A 27242-nucleotide genomic window follows, 5' to 3' on the forward strand; every position below is an offset into this window, starting at 1 on the left:
CGCAGATTCGCCAATCGTAGCCGGCATCTAATGCTATCTTTTAGAGATGCATAAATGTTCAAGAAATAAATGGTTTGCTCCGAGTAGTTGCCACGGTGACGGAAGAACGCCCAGGGAGGAGGACATAAAAGGGCCTGTTGTGGGCGGGGTCGGCAGAGACCCCGGCGTGATTGGAGAGGCAGCATAGGTATGACAAGGAGCGTTTCTGATACTGGTCCTGTTAGGGTCCATAAGAAACAAACAGAGCCCCACAGCTGTGTGGGCAAGGAGGTGTCTCTTCCCGCCCTTTCACTCCGGTGCGTATGGGCGCCCCTGTTACTGCGATGCTATGTAACACCCGAATAAGTTGGAACGTCGTTTTTTCACGTCGACCATCAACGGCTTTTTTCCCCTGATGAACCTCTATAAGCTTCCCAAAGGAAGGACGGGGGAGATAATAGTACATGGACTGTTTTGTTGTTCTGGTTTTGCTGGCATTTTCTTCACAGTCTTAATCTGGCGACCAGTCTGGGAGATCTGCATCAGCAACGCTCTGCATGCCTGGTGGACAGTTCTTCTCTTAATTCAGTCTAGAGACCATATCAACACCATCCATGACTGTTAAAAGTGGCGTAATTGTGCTTTAAATGCCTGGTGTAGATGTGGTGTAAACTGCTGATACTTTTCTTATCGACAGTTTTCTGTTGCTACTGATTAATTTTGAAATAGTCGTGGATTTCCTTGTAGGAAAGGTTCTCCCAAGCCCTTGGTTATTTTGTCTGCCCCTTTCCCAGTTCTACAATGTTCTTTTTGAGATGGGGCAATCAGAATTTTATACCCTGCATAGCTGCAGCATTAGCATATATAGAAGGTCATTAAGGTATTTCAGTTTCATGTTTTAATTTCCTGGTGATCACTAGCTTGGAATTTACCTTTACAGTATGTTTTTAACCACCTTTGCACACTCTTAGAAAAACAAACAAACCCCTTCCTCCCACCCTATCTTGACCCATTCCACCTCTGAATAAACATGCACAGGATCGGGCTGTACATTGATATACAAAGCACTCAAGTTTTGGACACGTTTTGTTGCAAATAAAGTTGACAAATTGTGTAGAGAGTACAACTGTGCAATGTAATGATACTTTTAGGCTGATTAGAATTTGCACATTTTTACTCGGAAGGACAGAGGACGAGATGGTTGGACAGTGTTCTCGAAGCTACGAACATGAGTTTGACCAAACTGTGGGAGGCAGTGCAAGACAGGAGTGCCTGGCGTGCTATGGTCCATGGGGTCATGAAGAGTCGGACATGACTAAACGACTAAACAACAACTCGGAAGGAAGTGTATATAATGCTTGCAGCCTCAGAATGCTAACATACACATTTTTCATATTTGAAAAATTATAATCAAAGGCATACAATTTTATGTGTCTCTTCACAGTTTGAATGAAAAAGCAACACTAGCAAGAAAACTAATGTGTGTGTCAGAACAAGAAACAAAATTCTGGTAGCTTCATAAAATCCTGATACTTTGCTATCCCTCTGTGCAGTGGAGAACAATGCAGTTAATAGTTGTGATTTTCAGGCTTGAAATTTCTTCTGGGAATAGCTAACTACAGCTAGAATTCCAAATTGCTGCCTCTGAGTTGGCAGCTGTAATTACTACAAATTAAGGAAGACAAATTAGGATAATTTTCCCCATGGGACCCTTTCTTCCTTTTACTAAGCTGTATTTGGTGGTGGGGAGTGGGGCAGAAGCGTTATCTTTATAACCCTTTTGGTTTCCACATGAGGAATCATAAAATAGCACTCTAGATTAAATCAGCTCAAGCCAAAAATTGGAAACATTAATTTAAGTATGATCATGCTTTGGGAACAAAATAATAAGGAAGTTTGTGGGGAAATGTGTTTTTAATATAAATGTGTTGTCTCCACTTTTTTATTTTTAGGGTTTAGTAATTTCAAGATGCAATTTGTAACTATTAAATCATTTGTGAGCCCTTTAAAGGGATTCTTGATATTGCCATCAGCAACCCAAGAAAAGAAAAGTGATACCATCAGTTGCAAATTAGATGACCAACCACGATGTATCCTTTGTTCCTATAGTTAACAATGTATGTGTAAATAAATATATAGCTTGTATTATAGATATCTGCTTAACTTTTGCTTTAATTTAAAGCGTATGGGTAATACTTACTTGGTACCTGAACCCCATTTTTCAAAGAGTAAAATTCCCACAAAGTTGTAGAGCTTTTTTGGAGAAAAAACCCACATTGTTGAGCTTTTTTGGGGGGAAACCTAACCATACATCCGGGTTTTCCCTGACATTCGGCAAAAGTCCCCCCGACGCCATGTTTACACCCTAAAAAGCAGGACTTGTCAAGAATATATTTTGTCATGAAAAAGAGAAATATAATTGCAATCAGTCTTACATGATAGTTGTATGAGTTGAAATAAGGAAATACTATTATTTGTCTTGCATACAATGGGGCAGCAAGCAGTCTAAATCAGGCAGGCAGTTGAACACTTGTTGACTCAACATACACATAACATATTGCTTAAAAAGTTGGGCTCCACCTTCACACACTGCCAAGCCGGAGCAACATTCCTTTAGAAGACATCTGAAGGTAGCCCTGTATAGGGAAGTTTATTAATGTTTAATGTTTTATTATGCTTTTATATATCTTGGAAGTCCCCAGAGCGGCTGGAGCAACCCAGTCAGATGGGCAGGGTTTGTGGGGACCAGATTCCCCTAAATTCCTGTGTGCAAGATCCTCCCAATAATTCCTGGATGTAGTAAAAGTTAGAATTAATCAAGATTTGATTAAATTTTGCCAAACATGGAAATCTCCTGGATTTAGTTATGCTAAGCAGCCAAGCCAGCTTTGCAGAGCTAGCTAGATGGGCCAATAGCAGAGGACACAGGCCAGTCATGGATCATCAAGGAAACCATCAAAGGTCAAGACTGCCAGGCGAGGAGGAGTGGGGCTTCTTTGTTGAGTGCTAGTGGGCTAGATTTAGGTTTCAACTTCGAATGATTGTAGACTGTGGGGAGGTCCTTGGAGTCAATTAACAGCAAGGAGGAGGAGGAGGGGCAGGATTCCATGTGAGGTGGGGATGAGAGACTGGAACTAAGAATCACATAAGGTGGCTGTCCTTTGAAACCAATGCTGCACTGAAGGGGGAAGCCAGGCCCTCAAAGGATGTGAATGCCCTGCAATCCCTCCAGGTTGTATATATGTGTAATAAAACCTTATAAAGACACCACAGTCTCTGTTGTGCCTCAAAAGGTAATACAGACCCTAGTAAGCATGTCTGCAACCCCTGGAATTTCACACTGCTCATGGAGATTGGGGTGGTATGTAACAGTTTATAAAGAAAAAATAGCCTGCCAACCTAGCAGTTTGAAAGCACGCCAAAAATGCAAGTAGATAAATAGGTACCACTCTGGCGGGAAGGTAAACGGCATTTCCATGTGCTCTGGTTTTGGTGTTCAGTTGCACCAGAAGCGGCTTAGTCATGCTGGCCTCATGACCCGGAAAAACTGCAGACAAATGCCGGCTCCCTTGGCCAGTAAAGCGAGATGAGCGCCGCAACCACAGAGTTGTCTGCGACTGGACTTAACTGTCAGGGGTCCTTTACCTTTTTTTTTAATAGGAGGTTTAACAAAAAGGAGGAGGAAGAATTTTGCATATGCTTTGAAGGTTTTCAAAATATTCCTTAACAAATATCTGTTAGTGTATGTCATTGGCAGCATAGGACAAGTGAACCAGAAAATTTCTCACTTAGAACTGGGTCTGAAAAGATATGACAGTAGTGAAGGAGTGAGTAAAGAAATCTTATCAGCACTTTATACAATGAATCCCACTGTGTTTTTCAGATGCTGCTTCTGAATAATAGATGCTTGGTCAAAGTATATTTCTTAGCCTTTTTGATGACAAACTGAAAATCAATTGTTGCTGCTGCTGTCGTTTTTTTTAAAGCGGAGGTGAAGTTTTAGGTCAGCACTAATATAGCTGTGTTGAACCAGAGAATAGGAGACATCAGGTGCAATGATGATATCGCAACCAGCTAGGGCTAAATGTTGCAAGTTTTTTAATCCCCATATTTTTCACGCACATACATTTATTGACAAGATCTTCTAGTTGTCAAATATTTTATTTTACTCACATTTCTAATCCTAATTTCAAATACATTTCTTAGGTTCCTGAAGAATGCTCAGGTTTTTTGTTAAAAGAATTACAAGATAGTGAGGGAATTAATAATGCCTCTCATATTTAATACAAAGAAGGTAAATTCCAGGACCTTGTAAGAAATTAGTGCCTAACCACCTTTTCCCATTATTTTTCTCATTGTAGGTGATTGGGGGAATGGGGCTCAAGAGACGCAAGCCATCCAGAAAAGTATCGAGAACAGTTAGGGTGAAAGGTATGCATTATTACTACCAAATATGAAATGGAGGCTCTAACCCCTTAAAAATGATGTTATTGTTAGAACATATTTATTCGAGTAAATTTGTGTTTTGTCCTGTAGCTCAGTTCAGACATGCCAAACCATGATTTGTGCTAACTGCGGTTAGGAACTCTAGGCAATAAATTACTGTCGGCCAAGTTGTTGCGTGAATAAATAGGGACCTCCCATAAGCTCTTCCCAAAGAAGGATTAGAGAGAGAGATAAATATCACCGTTTTGTCTTACTCTTTCTCCAAGGCACTGAGGTTGGAATACATGGCTATTTGGCTCCACACTGCCACCATTCTAGTCTCTCTTTTTGTGTCCCAAAATACTGAACAACTTGGGAGTGTGAGAAGAGTCAGGTTATAGAGAAAAAAATTATCAGTGAGCATTAGCCTGAATTTGTAAAGGGTTTCCCGCCCTGATGTCGAGGGACAGACATCGATAAGATTTAATAATAAAAACAAGTCATGAGATGTCATGAGTCGCAACAATTAGGTTTCCCAGTGCAGAGTTGCAGTAGAATCATTTGAGCATCTTAGTCAAAGTACATTTAAGAAAGCAACTGTGTTCCTGGCATGGACTGAGCTTAGATATATTGGGAAATACAAAAGAAGGTGCTGAATTTATTTAGGGAAGAAGATGCTTACTGGAGGGAAGCTGTTACTTGCAGAGGATAATTAATGGTCAAATTAGGGCTTTGAACTAGGCACTGGGGATTTCATTAAGCAAATACAACCATAATACTGGTCACTTCAGGGAAATTCCCCATTTTTGAAGGCCACTTGGGGGGGGGGGACTTTGGTGGGAAGCTTTGGGAACCCCCCTCAGTAAATGATGATTCAATTTGAGTTTTCTCTGATTACTTATGTTAGTGTTATGCTCTTTCCTCAGAGCAAAACCCTAGTAAATATACTTAGTCTCAAGGCCTGTTTAGAGTTCCAATTTAACCAAGCTTCTCAGTAACAAGCATTGGTTCAGCATGCTGTCCACTATGCCACTCTGGCTCCTGGTCATCTGTATGGGCTCACTTCATTCAGGGGTCACTACAGTACCAATGCAAACCACTGACAAATAACAAACCTAAGTTACCAGAAAGCTCCCTTTGCTTGGAATCCTTTTGCTACCTACTACAGTACCATTAAAAACTGGCACAGGCATGTGGTGGAGTGCAGTGGAAAGGGGAAAATAGGCTACTTCATTTTTCTGGTGGAGCAAAAATATCTGCAAACCACAACCCCAAATCCAGTGCTCTGACTTAACTAATTCCTGCGAAAAGATTGTCCATTTCGTCCTAAGATGCTCTTCAGATGCTAAGGGTGGCCATTTTCCCCCCTTATGCTGCAGAGAGAGATCAGAAGGTGATGCAGAAGACTGGGAAGCATGCTACAGAGAAAACAGCTCAGAAAAAGGTATGATGGCTTGTGAGGGATCAGGGGTCATTGATTCCTGTGCATATTAGAAAGATGCAGAATCCTAAATGCTCAGGAAGAATGAGATGTATTGTGACATAAGTGCCTAGGAAGGTCTCATCATGAATCAGTTGGTCTTTTTAATCCATTATACACTCCTATAGTTATTGTTTCATTTATATAACACGGTTCGTCGCGGCGGTGAGAAGGACGCAGGGACTTCGCGTGCCGAGGTCCCTGGCTTCTCGGAGGGGGGGGAAGTCCGCAGAGCGAGCGGACTCCCCGTAAAAGCATCGGATCGAGAGTTCCGATGACTCAGGCGTCCAGCGGCTGCTCCGTTTGGCGGATCCCCCGCCGCCCGAGAGCTCAATAGAGCGATCGTGAGCCGGTGGGGTTGAACCGCGGGAGCCATTTTGGGCCACATCTTACCTCCGGGAAGCGAAGCTCCGAGTCCTGACCCGGCAAGCGGCGGATTCTTCCGATTTGATACTAAAGATTCCTAAAGAAGTAAGTGGAACTTTGATCGGGATCCTAAATTTGCTGATTGGAAAATAGGAGAGACTTAAAGAAACGGAAGCCGGTCTCTTCCTAATGGGAAACTGGGAGGCGTTTGGAAAAAAAAATCCAAAGCTGAATAACGAAAGAATTTGAAACTGTGGTCCCGAGAGGGAAAAAAGACTTTTTGGAACCATCTCAGCCCCCGAGTCCGGCACCCCTTGAGGTACAGCGGCATTAAGGGGAAGTGTGTTTTGACAGCTGTCAAAAGCTGTCAAACTGTTAAAAGACCGGGTGGATTGATTGCATTGCTGTGAACAGGAAAAATTGTTTGTAAAGGTGAAAGAACTATTTAAATTGGAAGTAAGAATGGATTTGGGACTGAGTTAAGAATCAAGAAAAAGAACAGCCAAAATGGAGTCGATCGTCTGAGAGAGGAATTTCCAGTACCCATTGTTCCCTACCCCCTGTTTATCTGCGGTTACCAGAGGTATGAAAACAAAGCTGTCTCGAGCCTTCCAGGAGACTGTACTGAACTACTTGCTGTCATGGGAAGATTTCTACAAGGAATGGCAACATCCCAACTTACCACCAGTTGAGATTGAAGTCCAAGTCCAGGACTTAGAGGATAATTTAAATTTAAATTTGGAGACTGCTGATTCTGAGACTGTGTGTGAGGAGAAACAATTGGAAGAGGACTTGGACTGTGACAAATTTGTTTGGGATGAAGCAAAATATGACTTCCAAAAGGAAGAAAAACAACCAGAACAAGAAGATGAGAGACTAAGGAACTTAAAGTTTAATGGCTTTGAAGATCCTGGAGGGGTTAAAATGTGGAGTGGGGTGTTTGAGGGATGGGAAGGACAGGGGCAGGGGGGGGCAAAGGCCTGGAGATGGACTTGGGAAAGAATGGGTGTGGGGTAAAAACTTTAGTTAACAAGGTATTGTTTTGGTTTCTGAAAGACGGTCTTCGAAATCTTGGCATGACAATGGAAATGCTGAACCAATTGGGGGAAAAAGACTTAGGGAGAGGAGATGGAATGTAAAAAAGAAAGGGAAAAAAGTGTTATGTTTCCTTAAGGGAGTATAAGAATGGCTTGGAAAGAATATTTAAGTTACTGTAAATTATTGCAGGTTAAGTGAGGTGTTTAGGCAGAAAGCTGCCTGCCCCCCTCTCCTTACTCTGAGGCACTCAGTGGCAGGGGGTGCCCAGAGGGGTGAGGAGGAAATGGAACCTTGGAAGTGCTGTACCCTGCAGGCACCTCTTGTGGCAGGAGGGGACCTGTGGGAGTGCAACATGAAAAAGGAGGAGGATTGAGTTAATATTATAAGATTAAGATTTGAAGCTGAGTTGGAAAATTCGCCACAAGTAATCAGAATTTGTAAGGAAAACCATGAGGAAGACAACCGAGGGAGTCGCAATTAAGATGTCAAAATAATAAGAACTGGGAGGCTTGAACTCTTCCCAATTTTCTTTTTGTTTTTTTTTCCTTCTTTCTTTTCTTTTTTTCTCTTTTTTTTCTAGGTTTAGTAATATGATTATGAAAGAGTTGGGGGATGCAGATCCCCATAACTCCTTCCTCCCTGTTCTCTCAGTGGCAGGGGGGGGGATATGGAGGGAGGAGGGAGGGGGGAAGCAGAACTCAACTCACAATTGGACCCCTTTGTTTCCTAAAGCACACGGGCCCTACTGGTGGCAGAAGTGGACCGGTGTGTGGAGGGAAAATGAAGGGACAGTGTTATATTATATGTTTTGTTTGTATATTTCTTGTTTGAAAAATTAATAAAAATCTCTTTAAAAAAAAAAATATATAACACTAGTCATTAGCATTTGTACAGTACAGTGCTTTTGAATGTTCAAAGGTTTTTCCACATCCTTTAACTCACCACAGTCCTGGAAACAAGCTTAGTACCTTATTCTAGATGGGGAGGGGGAGCTAAGGCTAGATTTGTTAATAGTCAACCATTGCTGTGTATGAAGGTGATTTTTGTCAGGATTCTGGTGAGTCCCAGAAACTTTGGAATGTCAACATTCCTTAGGATGCTCACTGGGTTGAATTGTGGGCTGAGTGTCTTCTTGATTTCTTATGTATTAATTGTTTTTTAACCCCTAGGTGGTAACAGAAAAGGATAAACTTGTGGAATTATATCAATACCCAGGATACTGTAAGGAGAAACCTACACCATTGCCAAATGGAATAGAGCTGAGTGAAATTTTGGAGAAGGTGATTCGTGCCCAGGGTAAAATACCAGTTGGTAAGGTACGCTGCATATCTCAAACATTCAGAAGTTGATAGCAGGCTGGACGAGGGAGGTAGTAGGGGTGAATTGATAATGTAGGGCCATACATGCTTTTTTGATGTGCATTTATGTAGCTGGGACCGTGTCAGCACCAGGCACCTTCAGGCGGTTGCTAGGGCCACAGCATCCTGGCAGGGGTCACATCTGATGCCTTCCCTCGCACTCCCCTTTGTTGGTTTTCCTGGTCTATCACTCTGAACAGCCCCAGGTGGCTCAAGCTAGCATCACCCTTGTGGCATTGTAGGCAGGTAAAACGATGGTTAGATAGTCCCAGTTGCTTATCACCACTTGGAATGCTGCGACTGCGGCTTGGTAAGTTAGGGCCCACTGACAGAGGACAGTGCTCACTAAAGGACACTTTAACCAGGGCTCCCTTAAACCTGGAGTTGGCTCAAGTGTATAATCTGGTTCTGGTGCTATGATCTTGCTGTAATAGCCGTGTTTAATTGGCCTGAGAATGAGCGTTGTGCCTGCCTGCTTCCTCCTCCTCCTTCCATTCTTCATTCTCTCTCAAGGCACAGTTGAAACATCCAGTGTTTTTTATAGCACATTTCCCCATTATACCTCAACTGGAAAACTCTGGTTAATTTTGGACAACAAACCGGGATGCGAAATCAAGGCCTGAAACTTCTAGACCAGAGCTTTCCAAACTGTGAGTCTTGACACATTTGTGTGTTGGCTGCAGTGTGCTGGTGTGTTGTGCGAACTCTCCCTGCGCTCCTCCCAGAGCTGGAAAGGGGTTAGTTTAACCTCTGGTTTGCTAGTAAAACTGAATTACTGTGTTACGAAATGATGCATGTCCCAAAGGTGTGTCACCAACATGAAAAGTTTGGAAAGCTCTGTTCTAGACCATCAGGAGCATTGCTAGGCCTTTGAAAGACCTGGGGCACAGCCAATCACACATATTTGCATAAAATTTGCATGTGCTGATACGGGAAAGCCACCCTGTAAGCAAAGTAACATTTTTTAAAAAAAAGAGGGGGAGAAGATGCAGGAGAGCCAGAATCCAGTGCAAAAAAAATCAAAGGTTCAGTCCAGCCCGTTACAATGTTCCTTAGACCATAACGAGTCTCTTGGCACCTTAAAGATTAACAGATTTATTATGGCATAAGCTTTCATGGACTGGAAATCATCAGATGCATGAAATTTAATCCTAAATTGGCAGGCATACACACACACCATGTGGGTTTTCGAGACAGGAGTTAAATAATGTAAATGGGTCATTGAGATGTTGCAAACAGATTGTTGGCAACAGGTTTTTTTTAAAACTTACTGGATTTTCTATACAAAGTGTAAATTTAGATTAAATTGGGAACAGGGGTAGACCTGCCTTTTGATGACTATGACATTATGTGACCATTACACACACACAAAAACAACTAGCAAGGATGAGGAGCACTTATCCCATACTAAAGACTAGTTTGGATATACCAATAGTATGGAGGAGGGACTGAAGAGGAGTGAGGTCAGAGGAAATGTAAATGTAAAAGTAAAAGTAAGCAACAGTAATAATTACACAAAAGCAAAAGAGTTACAATTAACAAGGCCATGGTGCTACATTTATTGATTAGCTAATTAACACATGCAGTATGATAAAAATCCATAATCTTGATTTAAGACCATTATATTCCTGTTTAATTTCTTTAAAGACACGCTGGGCTTCAAAGATGCTGCGAAAGTTTTTCGATGCGCCATGTATCCAAGCTATTGTACTGGACAGTTTCTGGTGGCAGTTTTTGCACTTGTATCATGTAAGAATAAGGGCTGAATATTGGGGGCTTGGAAGATATTTTTCCTCCTGATGTTTCGTTTCTGATTTGCAGCTGCTCAGTTTCTTTAGAGACAGTGCACTCCTCTTTTAATGCTAGTCCCAGTGCCAGCCCAGCAACTGCAAATGAAGATTCCAGATTTTTTTTTTTTGCATTGCAGAGGCACAAAAAACCTGTAACTTCTGCTTTGGACCTACTTGCTAGCCTCACTTTCAGTGCCACACAGGGATGGCCTGCCCGTTAAGTCAATAAATAAGCACTGACTGTCTTGCATCATCTTTCAGGGACGCTTTAGACATCCTCTTTATTGTGCATTCCTGATGTTTTGTGTCGGGGCAGTTATACACAGTCCTGCTTTCAATGCAGTTTGTGCCTGAATAAGTTTCAGGGTAGACATACTGTTTCCAGTCAGTGCATGTCTCATAACTTCCTGCTGAAATCCTGTAACTTTTCTAGTCCGTTTTTTTTTTTGTCCTGCTTTTGTTGCACTGCAGTGCAAAAACGCCCTTCAAGATGGCATCATGCAATAACATTGGAGATGCATTGGCAAACAGCTAATAAAGCAAACTGATGTGTGTATGATCCAGTATAAATCCATCACTAATGCACAAATGCATTAAATCAATGGCATTTTGCAGAATCCACCCACCCACACAAACCAGTCTGGAGGGGCCCTTATATTTAGACAACTGCCATATAGCATCCTTCGATCCAACGCCTGTCCTACTTTTCTTCATTATGTAGCCATTTCTTTCTTTTAAGTTATTTATCATTTTTTTATAATAGTATTATTTACGGTATAATCACAGGGATTCACAAAGCAGCCAACAAATAATAAAAAAATCACAACAAAACATTTAAAACAGTAGCAAAGGAAACAGTTTAACACAGAAACCAGTATAATAGCATTATCAAATCATGATAAAAGCTAATGCTTTTAGAGCTGGTGCTGCACTTATTATCAGAGATACCTGGATCTCAGACAAGTTAACACTATATGTCTGCAGTAGCCCTTAGTATTGTGTCCAGTATCAAATCAGAAGCCAATTCACTACCGTGAACTCCAGCTAATGGTCTGGCAGCTGTATTTTGAACCAGGTGAAGTTTCTGTATGCTTTTCAAAGGCAGTCTCATGTACAGTATAAGTAGCTTTCATTTCACTATGTGTAGCTTTGCAGTTTATTCTACCTTATTCTGAAGCCTCATTGCAAACGCCTCACCTTTATTTCTCTCCCAATAGCCGAATCAAGAGATTCAGGGATGTTTGTTCGAACGCATTTCAGAAAATTATTCTCGCGTTCTGTTGGGCTGTCACAAGGTTGCCAATCAGGAACTCATCCTTACAGTAAGTATGAATTTTTTTTTGTAAAGAGATACCAGGTTTCAACCAGGGAAGTATCAGGCTGGTAAAAAAAACCCTGCTTTAAGCATGATACAATGCTTTCGATTTTGCAAATGCTGGAAGAATTTTAGAAGAATATCAAGCTCCCGGTTAACTGAAAACAAATAATGTATTATATTAAAGAGTGAGAGCAGTGAGATTCTTTAAGGCTCTTTTGGTTTTTATTTTTGGTGCTGCTTTTTTCACTCTAGTGCAAATGTGGGAAATGTGGTCCTCCAGATGTTGGATTCCAAATCCCATCAGCCTTGGCTAGTGTGGCTAATAGGGATTATGGTAGCCCAACAATATCTGAGGGACCACTGGATTCCCATCCCTGTTCTATTGCCTAATGAGCACTTTGGGGAAATATATTCTTGTTTTGTTCTTGTTCAATGCTATTGTTTTTTATTTACTGTAAGAAAATGCCCCAGAATAGGGGGTTCTGAGGCTCCCTCTTGTGTGAAATCTTCACCATAGAAATGCATGTTCAGACAGGCACAGCAATACATGTATGTGTATGTATCTTGTTTAAATAAGAGATCAATTTATAGATTTCAGTGCTTTTCAAATGTTCCATCTTCAGCTACCAAGGAACTCTTCCACGTTTGCCATTAATCCTCAGCACAGCACAGGAGGATTCTGCAATTCCTTACTTTATATGGGGCACCAGTGCCTGGCCTGTTTGGCTGCACCACTGCCTTAGATGGTCTCACCTGAGAATGCAGCAAAACACATGCAGCATTCTTGGGCTGTGCACTGATGGAAATGATTGACTTTCAGGGATGTTTGTCTACATTACTGATTTTATTTAGAATAATTACATTCAGCTCTATAGCCCCCTTGAAGCTCTCAAAGCAGCTTACAAAATATTCTTACAATAAAATCTTATTTAAAAACCTTTAACAAAGTTCTAAGGAAGCCTGAAGTTCTTGGAACCCAGTGTGAAAAGCCACTAGATAAGAACTTTGAATAAGCAACATATTGGCCTAACAACATGCTATATTAATGACACGATTAGCAATCATGTTGTGGGTTTTCAAAAATTAAACACCAGATGTGGGGCAGAGGGCAATTGACATTGACAGTGTGCTGCATGAAGACTCCAGCCATAATTTTGGTAAAAATTGCCCCTTCCCCTCCTGTGAGGCAGTTAGCATTTGGGGACAAACTCCCATTTGTGCCAATGAGAGATATTTTCCGAATGCTAATTTTCACCCTGATATTGCTTTACTGTTACTGTGCTGGGAAGGCTTAATACTCCCCTATCCTTGTACAGTGGTACCTCAGGTTACAAACACCTGAGGTTACAAACACTTCAGGTTACAAACTCCGCTAACCCGGAAGTAGTACCTCGGGTTAAGAACTTTGCCCCAGGATGAGAACAGAAATCGTGTGCCTGCGGCATGGCGGCAGCAGGAGGCCCCCATTAGTGGTACCTCAGGTTAAGAACGGTTTCAGGTTAAGAACGGACCTCCGGAATGAATTAAGTTCGTAACCAGAGGTGCCACTGTACTGTGGTGACAATCACTCACCTGACCTGGTATTTAGCATTTCAAAACCCACAGCATGATTGTGGACCACATCATTAACTTAACATGTTAACAGTTAACAGTTGCAGTTAACCAATTTGTTTGAGCTCTGATTTCCTCTGCCTTGGTTTTAGCTTTTCCCTTCACTGCTGAGTCAAGCTGTGTACACCTGCTTCTGCTACTGTTTCTCAAGGTCCTGGTTCAATACCCATGAATTCAAGGCTGGGCTCTGTGATGTATTCTCCGAGTGGCTGCAAGGTGAGATGGCCTGTTCTCCTTGCTTATGAAGGGAGCTGCATAGACTTGGGTTGGAGATCCATGTTGCACACAACACAGTAATATTTATGGCAGTGCTTTTTTCCTGGGGGTACACGGGTACACATACTCCTAAACATTTTGTGAATCTTTGTACTTTTGTCCATTTACTGTATTTATTTCCCCCCGATTTGAACTATAAAATGGTGATTTTCTTGAGTCAAAATGAGAGTACCCCTAAACATTTTTTTAAGGAAAGAAGTACTATTTTTAGCACTCCTTCAGCATAACATCACCAGTTAGCTGCCACCCCCTTCCCCTCTTTGAGCCACATTCAGTCATGAAATTTCTCTCATCTTGACATTTTAAAGCTGTCCTTAGGCTTCCTTCTCTTACCCTAAAGTCGAATCCAAAGAATCACTTGACTAGTTATAAGTTCCAGAGAAGAGCCATGTTAGTTTCCTGTAACAAAAGCACCTAGCAGTCCTGTAGTACCTTAAGAGAACGAACACATTTATTAAGGAATAATAATTGCCCAAGGGGGAATTTGCAATTGTATTTATTAAACAGCCATTCTCCATGCCACTTTGGAAATGGTTTTGGAAAGTGAGGCATCCTTCAGAAACAGTTTTCAATATGGCATGAAGGCATAAAAAAGTCAAAAACCCATTGGGCATGCCTCAGTTCTTGGGTGGAGGCTGAACTGTCTTTTTCCAACATAAAACATAATCATACATAACACTGTCCAATAAGTTATGAATTACTGTGTATAGATGATAATAATGAGTGCATTCTTTTGCTTCTCACTATATGTCCTCCCCCTCGCTCCATGTAGGTAGCTTGAATGCACCAGGGAGGTATACTAAATGGGATTATTCTCAGTTAGAGCCAGAGCGATCCAGAAGAGAAGATTTGTTGTCCGGAAAAGGAAAATTAGGGACTGGTAAGTCAAAATGAGCAAATCTTTCAATTTCAGTTTCTCATTTTTCAGATATAAAGTTCAGTTCTTTGCAATGTTTTTAAAAATCACATGAAAATTCATTTAATGTGTGTCGCTTTCTCCTAATATTTACATTTTGTATGCAATTTTATTTATTTTCAGCTTTCTGTTTAAGGATGCTTTAAAAATGGGCATTTTGGGTGGGGGGGGAGGGTGCCTTTTGGTTGCTTGTTTTTTAATAATGTATTGACAACTGGGAGAAATTGATAAGTGATGTAGAATTACTGGAAGCTGTAAGAAAGACACGTAACAATGCCCAGTGTGGGAGCGTCTCTTAATCTTTGACGTCTTTTACAGATGTTGCCAGTATGTGTTTCACTGTTGTTGTTGTGGATGATGATGATGATGATGATAACATCCTGCTATTTCTCCCAAGGAATTCAAGGCAGGGTTTTTCTGCTCCCTCTTATTTTCTCACATCAATCCTGTGAACTAGGTTCAGCAGAGAAGCATTCATTGGTCCAAGGTTTTTCTTATGCCTGAGTGAAGATTTGAGTCTGGGTCATCCTAGTCCCCCACACTAGGCCAGTGGTGGGGAATGTCTGGCCTGTGGTCCTAATTAGGAATTGCCTGCCTATTTGGGAACTTCCTTTCTCTAGTTGGGGAAAACGGGTTGGATTCAAAATGGAGCATTTGCAAAGGATAAAATTCAGCAGTTTCATACTTGGAGAAGGCAGTTTGAATGCATATATTTGCACATGTATGCAATCCTATTGTACATTTCCAATCTCTTAACCATTTCTGCACCAGCACAGATTGTGGTGCCGTGGAGTCACTATAGTGGGTAAGCGTCGTTTTGTAAAGAACCTTTCTCGGGTTTTTTCTGTTGGAGGCAGTATTTGCAAATTGCTTTTAAGAGGGTTTTCCTCTCTGTAGGTTTCATTATTGTGGGTTGTATTCCAGTGCTAGGCAAGCAGAATACCACTTGCACAGTGGGAATTTCGTTTCACCTGTGCACTCTGCAGATCTGCTTTGGAGGGTCTCACAACGTTCGGGAACTGATTTTGAGCAGGGATGACTATATAGCTGCCAAGTCTCCTGTTTTCCCCGGGAAATCCCCATTTTTCCAGCTGTTCCTAGCTGAAAAAACGTCCCCCCCCCAGTTTATTCTGGTGCGGCTGCCATTTTGGAACTGGGTGGAGCATGCTGCAGTGCGACTTCTGGCGCGGCGGCCATTTTGGAACTGGGCAAAGCAGCATCAAAAGTCACTTTGAGCATGCTCCACCCAGTTCCAAAATGGCGGCAGCGCTACTTCCGGTCTGCTATTTCCGGCCCGGTCCCTTATTTCTCTGACAGCAACTTGGCAGGTATGTGACTGGAGAGCACAGGAGAAAAAGTTCCATTGTGTGCATGTAACTCTCCTACTTGAAAAGAGCTGTAGTATTGGATACAGCCCTGTGTAATTGAAATATACTCGGAGTCGAGAGTGAATTTCATGCTCTTTATTCAGCTCATAGTCATCAAGGAGGAGAAGAGAAGACGAATGGCTCTTTTCCCAAAACCATCTGCTTATATACATTATTTACACAATGGGCCTTGCGTGATTGGCTACTTCAGGGCTACACCTGTGGGCCAATTATATTGTGGATTGACTTCTGCCTGCAGCCTGATTGGCTGCTCCTACAGGCCAATCAGGTAGCAGATTCACTTCTGCCAGCCGCCTGATTGGCTGCTCCAGCAGGCCAATCAGGTTGCGGATTCACTTCCACCTGGAGTTGGATTGGGTAGCTCCCGCTGATTCTGAATCCTATTGTTCTAGGATTCAGCTCAGTACATAACAGTAATCAACATGTCTACTTCCAGGAGGTTTGATATAGTATATTTGTGGTGTAGGAGGAGATTCAGTCCAGGTACAATAGATCAGAGGACTGTCTTTCCTAGGAGCTGTGAAGGGAGCACTGCCTTTTATTCACTTCCCTGTTTTGATGGGATTTACCCCCTTGGATCAGCAAAATATTCAAGTGTTCATGATTGTTCAGCTCGTACCTGGCTAGTTTAGAACCATTTGGGGTCAGCTTCCATATGAGCCTCGTAACTGATGGTGTTGGAAGAAAGATTGCTATGTACTGGCTAGGGTAGAGCATAGCCTTCCATAGGGAGAACCCTCATCATTTCAATAGGATTCTGTGAAATCCCCAAAGAAACAAACTGCATATGTAAGAAGTATAAAGTATGCATTGTGGATAGTGTGTTCTGTGTCCCAGGCAGAGAGAGAATTCCCTATTCACCCAATCATAGGTAATAAGGAAATACCGTAAATTATAATAAGCAACTTTGATTTCCACAGGCTGTAATATTTCCTTTAGCAACTATACGATACCAAGTACTACACGGAAGTACCCATTGAAACTCCAAAAGGTAAAAGGTTATTTCATTTGCAAGCATCAGTATAGGGGAAGGAGCTGTTAATATGGGCAAAGTGTTCTAAAGGTAGGTGAAAGATTATACTAGAGTGGTGGAGGATGAACTCATAGAATAAGGTGCTACTGAAGGAATTTTCATAGAATCATAGAATTGTTCAGTTGGAAGTGACTACAAGGATCATTTAGTCCAACCCTCTGCAATACAGGAATCTTGCCCTACTTGGGGCTTGAACCCACAACCTTGAGATTAAGAGTCTGATGCTCTTATTGATTGAGGCATTTGCTCATATGACTTAAGGTCTATAATCCCCATTGTACAATGATTTTAAGAAAATAGTACCAGTAACTCTTCCCAATGCTGTGTTGCATTTGGTAAATAAGAGTGAGCAATGATCTATTAAAAAGACATTTAAAATGCTAAGGTACCCAAATAATGCCCCAATATTTAAAGTCCTTTCCTCCTTTTTTAAAATCTCCAAACTCACTCCTCCCCACCCAAATTTAAGATGTAAAAACATAATGTGGTATGAATTTTTTCTTCATCTCTTGTGATCCAGAAGCATGCATCCATTAAAAAAGTCAAGAAGTCTGCCTCCAAGAAAAAAATTCAAAAGGAGTTTCCTTTGGAAGGTAATACAGTTAAAAATATGATAAATGTATGCAAGATCTGTTGTAAACATCAGAGTCCTCCATTGCACTAACAGCATTGGTGTGGCATGCTTTCTCTGAGTGAGTGTATGCAAGTGTGTGTTGTCATGACTCATAAGTAAGAAATGTAGATGAATTAGTAGTTACTTGTTGGAGAGGCAACCTTATACAATTGGTATGCCTTGGAGAGAAGGATAATGCAGAACACCACCAGGAGTAGTGACAGTGTGTGCTTGCCTAATCCCAAACCTGCACCAGTTCAGCTGGGAATGCAGCAGCAGAAGATTACAGTTATCCAAAACCCAGATTAGAAAGTGCAGTGCTTGCCTGACAGCATGAGACATCCCATTTCAGAACTCTACTTGGGAGGAATGGTTACTCTTAAGCATGGTTCAGATCAGGGCCCCCAGATGGGTGGTTCAGTAAATCTGACTTCTAAACCTGAAGCCACTATCTTTGGTAAAATAGCACTATGGAACACCTCCTTGGTTTCTGGTTCTGGTATTCCCCTGGTTGGCTTCCTAACTGTTCAGCACTTGACCCTCTGATTCTTGATAACCTTGTTGCTACTGTTGAGACAGCTTTCCTGTTGGTCAGTACCCTGGCTTTAATAAGACCTCACATGCTTGGCTGGGCCACTTTCCTGCCTAAGCCAAAGACCAGGAATGGGATAATAGTGTTTTAAAATGGTATTAGTTGATGTTTTAAGCAAAAATGAGAGAGATAACAGACTTTGAATGAATTTGGGTCTAGACCAATGTCTACAGCATCCAGTACTACCAAGTTAGCCCATTCAGAGGGCTAGGGAGATGTTTGGAAGTTTTCTCAAGTACATGTAGCATTATTCCAGTAGTGCACAAGGAAAAAGTACAGTGTAGATCCACCTTTCCTAACATGGTGCCCTTTAGATGCTTTGGATTACAATGTCCATCAGACCCAGCTAGCACAGCTGCAAGTTGTAGTCCAAAACATCTGGAAGTCACCAGATTGTGGTAGCCTGATCTAGGCTGCATGTTAAATTCAGAAATTCACACAATTTTCAGGACTTTTTATTTTATTTTATGTAAAAAAAATCCATACCTGGAAATGCCCTTATTTACACTTTTATAAAACTCATTGATTCATGAGTCATATATGCATAGTTGGAGATCAGGATTGCCCAGGCTGTCCCTACCCAGGGCCTACCCAGTCTCTGCATATTGGATGTCACATTTCTGTAGCAACGTAGAGGCCCCTGTGTATTGGTTCATATTGCACAAACTGTTCACTTGGATTTTGTAATGTACAGATTGTGCAGTTCGGGCCTGCATATAGTAGCTTCATGCAACCTGCCATAATCTTGCTGCACCCATTATGTGTAGGAATGCATAAGGTCTCCTTGAAATACAGTAAAGATTTCCATGTTATGTTGAAAGAGCTCACCTTTGAACAGCTTTCTTTCACATATGAATAAATCTCTCCTTTGGGTAAAGCATGGGTTTGTTCTCTCATTTCTTCATATATTCAGTGGGCTCCCAGTAAAACGAGGCTGCGTTTTAAGTTTTATTTTAAGCTGTATTTTAATCAACTGGTTTTATAAAAAATGTTTTTTTATTGTATTTTATATTTAGTGTTAGCCGCCCTGAGCCCGGTCTTGGCCGGGGAGGGCGGGGTATAAATAAAAAGTAGTAGTTGTGGTTTATTATATATCATTCTTTTTAAATTAAGAGACAGCTTACATAACAACTGAGAAGCTTTTTTCTCCCTCTCCCAACCCTTAGAAAAAATGAGTCTATATTTTCACTCTTTGAGGACTAAAGAGGATGATGAGCAGTATTTGTCTTACAAGGATCATCGCTCATCAAAAAAGAAAATGAAGATTGCTTTGCTTCCTCGAGAGGTAATGTAATTCATGAAGAGGGGACATTTTAAAATAGCAGAATTACTTGAGGATAAGATAGTAACATATCCCTACTGTTTATAAAGATGTCCTTTGAATTCAGTACAAAAAAGAGTTTATTCAGCTAGGATTATTATTATTATTAATAATAATAATACCCCGGCCAGGACCAGGCTCAGGGCAGCTAACATCAGAATATATAGTACATTAAAAACATAGAATCAAAAAATTAAAATACAACTTAAAATCAAGCTAAGGTCAGAATAGAATCAGATGGCAACCCACGAATTATAACTTTAAGGGTTGGGAACATTAACTGCTCACCAGGCCCAACTATTTGTGCTGGCCTTATATGGGCCAGTGGGAAGAGTTTCGAAGGCCACTAGGAGAGGCGGTCCCGTAAGTATGAGGGTCCTAGGCCATATTGGGTTTTAAAGGTTAAAACCAGCACCTTAAAGGATACAAGCTTAATGAGCATCTTGAATGAGCAGTTATATCAATCAGAGAGCAGTCCCAGATTATCTGTGAGCTGGTTCATGTTTGAAAACTACCCACATGGAAGTATGAGGGGCCACAGCCAGGCTGACCACAAGGCATCACTCATGCAGAAAGACTGTAACCTGCAGAAAGGTGAGTTTTAAAAAATGCTAGTGGAACCACAGAAAACGTGAATCCATGCACATACATGTCATTCATGCAAAAAGCATCTGTGAGCCCTGCTCAGCCATGGGTCAACCCTTCCCATTATTGAGGGGCTCACATTAGGATATTAAATATAGCGAGCTGTAAAGGTGAGGTGGCTACATTATTGTGCCAATGAACAATCTGTAGGAAATAAAAAAATCAGGGATACAATAATGTATCTTCTAGATCTAGAAGAATGATGTATATTTGTAAAACAATTGACATTCTAAAGATATTTCAAATCTTTCCCTTTGGTTTTTGTTATGAAAATTGAATGCAACAATTCAAGGTTTCTGTCCTGAAATGCAGCATAAATGTGAAATTTTTACTGCTTTTGATTTGTTACTTCCCCTGATAGGTTAAAGGAACAAATGCATCTACATAAAGTATACTGAATTCTGTTGCATGTAAAGTGAAATAGAATGAATAGCTGCCAGCTATTACCAAATGTTGAATACTACATGCCTTTTGCCATCAAACATTAACTGCTGCTGCAAAATTATTGGATGTCAAATACACATGTCAAATTATTGGATTCAAAATGATTGAATATCAAATGGTAGCTGGGGAATGTTTGGAGAATGTTCTTCAAAATTCAGGAAGACTTTGAGAAGCTATTAACAGGGTGTCAGCAGTGGTTGTTGTGGACAGTTTGAATGTATTATCAAAGTTCTGTGATCATTCACTCTGGATGGAAACAATTACAGTTGTAAGATGCTACATCCACAAATCTGAGTGTGATAGAAGTAACCACTGTCCTCATTTATCTTCTAGTCACACCCAGCCAGTTCTGGTCCTGAGTACACCTGGCACCACCTGAATATTCATGGTCACTGCCCACTAATTCAGCACTTTCTTCAGAAGCGGAATGCTGTATCAAAAGCAGGATGTGACACATTTTTAAGTAGGAGGGCGATCTGCAAGCCAATACCATATCCTTATGAACTGTTCAAGAAAAAGGAGGATGGGAAATTATTTTATATAACTACGTTTTTATTCATGATTCACCAATTCAGAATTACTTACGTACAGTACATTATGCAGTATGTTGATCGGTTTATAGCTTATATTTAAGGACATTAGAGCATCAGGGTTGTTGTTGTTTAAAAAAAATGTCCACACTTAACAGTTGAAACTAAGCCACATAAGAGTCCTAGGTGTCAAGGGGTGTAGTGTCAATTTAAATAAACAAAAATCATTGTTTGACTATGTTCTGGGAACCATGCAATTCCTCTGAACCTCTGTCAGGAATTCTTGAGTGAGACTATCATGAAGGAAGACAAACTTGAATAACAGTTTGCTCAGTGTTCCTGATCGTTCTGTGAAATAATGCAGAACAGTAGTGAAGTACTGGATGTGCTCTCAGTATCTCATGGGTTAGGCCAGATAAGCCTAGCAGAAACCTTGTGCCCTAAATCAATTCTTAGATGTCTGTCAATTTTGGTTCTCTCAGTTTCTCATTTTTCAGTTCCCAGCATTTCTGCAGGAATTTGTCATTTTAAAAAAAATCCTTATGAAAATTACGGTATCTGGCATTTTTTGTGAGTTTGTCCTAACACCTTTTCCATGCAATTTAATGTGCACATTTTTACAAGCAATTTCTCCTAAACATTTTTTTGTGTTATTTTCACTAATATGTTCATTTTAATGCACATTTTGACCTCATATATGTATTTTTGTAAACAGGCGACTTGGTTAGAGAACTGCATTGTAAAATTGGATAAGTGCTAATTCTGAAGGATGGCTGTGTTCTTGTTCTCATATTGTTTCAAAAAGTGCAAATTTGATGAGAGTCACCTTTAAATGCAAACCTGAATCAAATTTCTCTCCCATCCTTCCTTGGGAGACAATTCAATATAGAAAGGGTTCCCTGAAAGTAGGATGCTTAAAAACACAGTTTTGTTGTTGTTGTTGTTGTTGTTGTTAGTAGTAGTAGTAGTAGTAGTAGTAGTAGTAGTTTTTCCCAGTCTGGAAAAAGTCCCCACTCAAGGGGACTTACACACATAAAATAGAACAAATTAAAAATATAGAAAAGTCAACCATTAAAATGTAATTAAAGCAGACGTAAAATAGTACTGCTTCTTAGAGGAGAGGACAGCAATTTTGTCAGCAGAAACAGAAAAAGCACAGCTAGAGAATGATTTAGGAGCTGATTTAATATGTTATAGTTAAAGATGCAACAACCCTGTCTGCAAACTAGTTCCCCGTATGGAAGACAAGTTCACACTCACAAGATTTTTTTTCTCTTTTATGATTAAGTAACCAACCTGTGCTGCAGAACCATCAAACTTAAGTTTTAAATTCTGAATTATAAAGCACCTTATCATTTACTAGGGCTGAGGACTTCTGGGTTAGAAAGAGCACAAAAGGAGCACAGGTGTATTGCCTTTTGTTTAGGAGTTTCATTGGGTTGCAACCATTGACTTTCCTTGGCCATTTCATAGTCCACTCGAGCCAAATTGCATGCCCAGAAACAAATATGGGGCTGTTTTTACCAGTATAATTTAGAAAGTAGGAGGGCATGCAGTTCTTAATTCTCTATTTGTGGTCTTCGGCTCTTACAAAATCCTATTCTGAACCTTCAGTCTACTTTAGACTCATATTTAAAGATAATGGCCCCTATCCAGCGCAGCTATGCATGCTTAAGCCCATTTATTTCAATATATTTACATCTGTGTAGTTGAAATATTTATACCAAACTGCGGGAGGCAGTGGAAGACAGGAGTGCCTGGCGTGCTCTAGTCCATGGGGTCACGAAGAGTCGGACACGACTAAACGACTAAACAACAACAACACTAACCAAAGTCCTTGGGAGAGTGTATTGTTAAAATGCTGTACAAAACCAATTCGGATATTAGAGTACCACTCATGGGGCAGGGCTTTCTCACCCTGGCTGTATCTACTTAGTTCCTTGGCTCCTGGTGGTGGATGCAAGAATTACAGGTGAGGCAAATGCCTCCCTCACCTTCCAGTCTTTGGATGCCCAAACTTTGTTCTGCTGATGAATTTCTGCGTCGCACAACAGGTCTTGGAGGAAATAACCCTGGCCTGGAAATGGCTGCTGAAGTAGCCAGATGTTAAGGGTCCTTTGCAGATTGGTGCTTCCTCCCCCAAGCTGCTACTAATGTCAATCTCAACTGGTGGCTGATGTAGTAGTATATATATATATATATAAAAGATTTCTGAAAAATAATTTTGCATTATCCATATAGCTGCCATTGACTGAGTTTTATTCCCACATCATTACGGAATATGCTTCCCCTCACCCCACCTAACCCAAACCCCCAAAAGCTCAGTACATGTTCTCCTTGGCATGCTTGAGGTAAGCAATTGGATTAGAATTTTCCTTTACTTCTAAAATCACGGATTCTGCCCAGACATATGCAGAAGTGATCAAGCAAAGTTTTAAGAGCCTCCGCCAGAGGCACAAAGATTTCAGGAAGACTTATCGGAGACACCGGAGAGAAATGAGGAAATTTGATCAACTTAGCAAGTATAACCTGTTGGTTTTCAGGTATTTAAAGAGCTTGTTAAGTACAGCTTTATACATTACAATCTCAACATGAAGGAGACTGGACTGTCTTTCCACGATCAGCTGTTTGCACAGCCAATGCGTGGTTGCTTGTTTGCTCGCACTAAGAACTGTCATGGCGGCTCAGATAGCTTAGAACTGTAGCGTTGGAAGGGACCCAAAGGGTCATCTAGTCCAACTCCCTGCAATGCAGAAATCTCCGCTAAATTATCCATGATAGATGGCCATTAAACCTCTGCTTTAAAACCTCCAGTTAAGGAGAGTCCACAGCCTCCCAAGGGAGATCATTCCAATGTTGAACAGCTCTTACTGTCAGAAAGTTCTTCCTGATGTTTAATCAGAATCTCCTTTCTTGTTTTAGACATCCTTGTATATTTGCTATGTTGCCTTATACTGTAGTGTACAGTTAAACTTGTGCACTTATTGCACCAGTCCACATATTGCCTCTCACTTTTGTACTTTGTTGCATGGACTTGTCATTTTCCTAGCATTTAAAATTAAATGTTGTTTTACTTGTGATAATCCCTTGTAAGCAGAACATGTCTGCACAATTGCATTAACTTTTTTTTAAAAAAAACTTCTTTTTAAAAAATTTGAAGTGTGCTTTCCCTTTTTATAATGGTGGGCTCATTTAGGCATACCTGAGGATAAACTTCAGCCAGACTATGTCCCTCTCAATGTGGTTGTCTGTCCTTGTGTTTTGTTCATGATGTGCAGATGCCTTATAAAAAATGAATAATCAGAGTGTGGCTCTTTCAAAGTAAATGACCATTGTGAAAGTAGCCCTAATTTTCTGCAATGTATTCGCTTTCTAGGTTTCTCTTGACCTTCCTTAAATTTAATGGCTTTTTCTTTAAATTAATTTCAATCATAATCAATTACACTTTTTCCCTTGTCACCATAGGCAAGAGATGCTGGAAGAGATGAAAAGGCAGGCCCAAAAGCAGAGAGAGTTATTTCAATGCACAGAGGGACTGAGTTCTTCAGACAAGTTTCTGTGCCGCACCCCAAAAGCCGCACTCAACTAACTGACTTGTTAACTTACATGTGGCCCTAGCAATAAATTTAGTTTTCTCTTTTTGAAATGAACGAGACTTAAGTACAAATTGAATCTATTTGGGAGAAGCTCTTCTATAAACATTGTTACTATCTGTTTTATAAAAAGAATGTTTAAAGGAAATTAACCTAGATTTGGTGCAAAAAGATGTACAAATGCATTTCTGATTAGAAGCAATTGTGTATTACTCCATTACAGGAGTAAGATGAGCACTGGTTGAGAGGAAGTTTCCTTCATTAATTCAGGCATGTCATTTATGTTGAATTCTTTTAATAGGGGTTCTCATTTTTATACCACTGTTTGGCCTTATCCATTTCAATAATATATTGACTATGAATGGTACTTAAGAACAGGGCTCAGATAAATCCTAGGCTAGACAAAGTATAAAGCAGGGGTGTGGATTTTTGGGACTCTCCATATGTTGCTAGATTACAACTGTCATCACCTCTGATCATTAGTCACACCAGCTGGGGTTTATGGAAACTGGAATCCAGCAACCTCTGAAGAATCACAAGTTACCCAAGCCTGGTTTAGAAGCACCTGGAAGCTCTCCTTAGAAATTTTATTTTTGCTACCTAAATCTCTATACATCTTTTAGATCTTAGCATACCTTACTTGGAAAGCTATATTTAAGCATATGTGTTTTCTCTTCACCTTATTTTCTGTTTTCATGAAAAGCAAATTGTAATATTTACCTTTAAGGGGCAGCATTTTCAAATGTTAAAAATCCCAACCTACAGTCCATTGATTTTGAAAATCTGCCATTATGTACTGAAATAATGGCTTTTTGCAATATCCATATATTTAACACAACTGAGTCATTTACATTATTTCAACAGTGCATTATAGCTGTCAGTACGTATTTCATGCAGTTATTCTGAACACAATGCAGAGAAACACTAATTTAGTACACTTCGAAGGTTTGAACTTGTGTTTGACGATATTTGATTAAAATCAGAATTGACTACCTTTTTCAATAATTTCAAAGGCTCCTTAATCAATGCTGTGACACAAGGCAGTATGATCTTTCTCTGCTTCACATCTTAACCTGCAGCCCAATGAACTGAATGTGCTGGTCTTCAGGGTTGGTTGTCTCAGGAATGCAGTATTTAGTCTTTTCTGCCCATAAAAGTACTGTGATAAATCTATGGAGTACCTGTGTTTCATTATTACAAATCTATAAGGAATATGTTAAATTTAGTTTCCCTGAGACATAGTGATCTAGGAAAGAAATTGTAACAGGATATCCGTTCTATCTGGCACAAGTTCACCTTTTCACATTTTATAATCCCAGCAATAAAAAGAGTTAGAGGATTACATAAGCAATCCTACTAGAATTCTTTTTTACAATCAGTTTGCAAAAAAAAAAAAATGCCCAAGTTAACATTTTATGTACTTGGAAGAAGAAATCTTTTGGTGTAGTGGTCTTACACCGGTATATAAAATACCCAGACATGTAGCAATGTCCATAAAAACATCACCTGCCAACTTCTTAATTCTGGACCAAAAAATGCAATTATGGTCAAGCTGAGAAATCCTGGCAATTAGCCATTTCTTACAGACCTTTTGACACAATTTTTTTTAGTTCTGTACCAGAGAAATAGATACTGGTGTGATCCAGTTTGCCAGATTCCATGCTGTTTTGCATGGACTGAGAAGAAGGTGCCCATTCCCAAATAGTTGAAGTTACAACTGCTAATCCTCTTGCAATAGCCACGTTCAACAGTGCGAACTGGAGAGTAAGGCTATGTTTGTACTCCTGCATTTAAGTATATAGATTTAAGTATTGGGATATAGTCAAGGTGCATATGAAATAGTTTAAAAATTGTGTCTCTAAACATGTACAGAATACCTTTCCCTCATCAGTGAAAAGAATTACATCCCATCAATCCCAGTGAATTTGGGCAAAGAACTGGCCCCTCTGTTTTTAGTAAATAAGTATTGCTGTCCCATAATAAAGTTTCCAGTGGGAGTGTGAATGGTGACAGTGGCCATATATGGCTCCCATAGGTGAGCAAACACGTTAAACGTCTCGTACATGTCCCATAAGAAGTACTATGAATCTGTTCATCCTTTGACATCACCTATGAAGCTGCTGCTCCATATCCCCTTGCAGTCTGAGGTGTGACAGGGATACAGTACAATGAATGGGCCCTTTTCTGTAGTGGTGTCTAGATAGTGGACCACATTGCTCAACCAGTTAGCCTGGCCCAATTACTGCTAATTTTCTGGCTACTGGCCAACACTCTCTATTTGCAGGCTTTTAAAAGTATGATGCTGAAGTTGTTTGCGCTGATGGTGTATTTTACTGGTAGTTTTGATGTGTGCTTTGTTTTGATCGTATTTTAGTTACTGTTTTAAGTTAGTGTTTGCTGCCCTGTTCCCAAAAGGTAGCATATAAATGTTGAAAGTAAATAAAATGCTTTCAGTTTCTATGTTTCTATGATTTTAAGTGGCCTAATCCTTTCTATGCTCCCTTTTCCCTTTCTAGGAATTTTAAG

At 40.4% G+C, this 27242-nt stretch overlaps 1 protein-coding gene across 3 annotated transcripts; it reads left to right on the forward strand.

Moving 5' to 3' along the window:
* The first annotated feature begins 166 nt into the window (after positions 1-166).
* FAM227A (family with sequence similarity 227 member A) lies at positions 167-24937 on the forward strand. Of its 3 annotated transcripts, XM_035127811.2 has the most exons (16): positions 167-296; positions 1932-2069; positions 3721-3806; positions 4341-4410; positions 5784-5848; positions 8458-8604; positions 10294-10395; positions 11654-11758; positions 13458-13581; positions 14414-14521; positions 16866-16936; positions 17499-17571; positions 19350-19468; positions 20927-21084; positions 23517-23666; positions 24589-24937. In XM_035127811.2, exons 2-16 carry the CDS (start codon positions 1949-1951, stop codon positions 24710-24712), a joined length of 1623 nt encoding a protein of 540 aa, XP_034983702.1. In that variant the 5' UTR covers positions 167-296; positions 1932-1948; the 3' UTR covers positions 24713-24937. The 3 variants fall into 3 exon arrangements, with proteins under 3 accessions (XP_034983702.1, XP_060135814.1, XP_060135815.1); XM_060279831.1 differs by lacking the exons at positions 23517-23666; positions 24589-24937 and having other exon boundaries at positions 167-187; positions 20927-21245; XM_060279832.1 differs by lacking the exons at positions 167-296; positions 23517-23666; positions 24589-24937 and adding an exon at positions 398-859 and having other exon boundaries at positions 20927-21245.
* The last annotated feature ends 2305 nt before the right edge of the window (positions 24938-27242 follow it).

The sequence above is a fragment of the Zootoca vivipara genome, chromosome 10 (assembly GCF_963506605.1).
Source record: "Zootoca vivipara chromosome 10, rZooViv1.1, whole genome shotgun sequence".
NCBI lineage: Eukaryota > Metazoa > Chordata > Lepidosauria > Squamata > Lacertidae > Zootoca > Zootoca vivipara.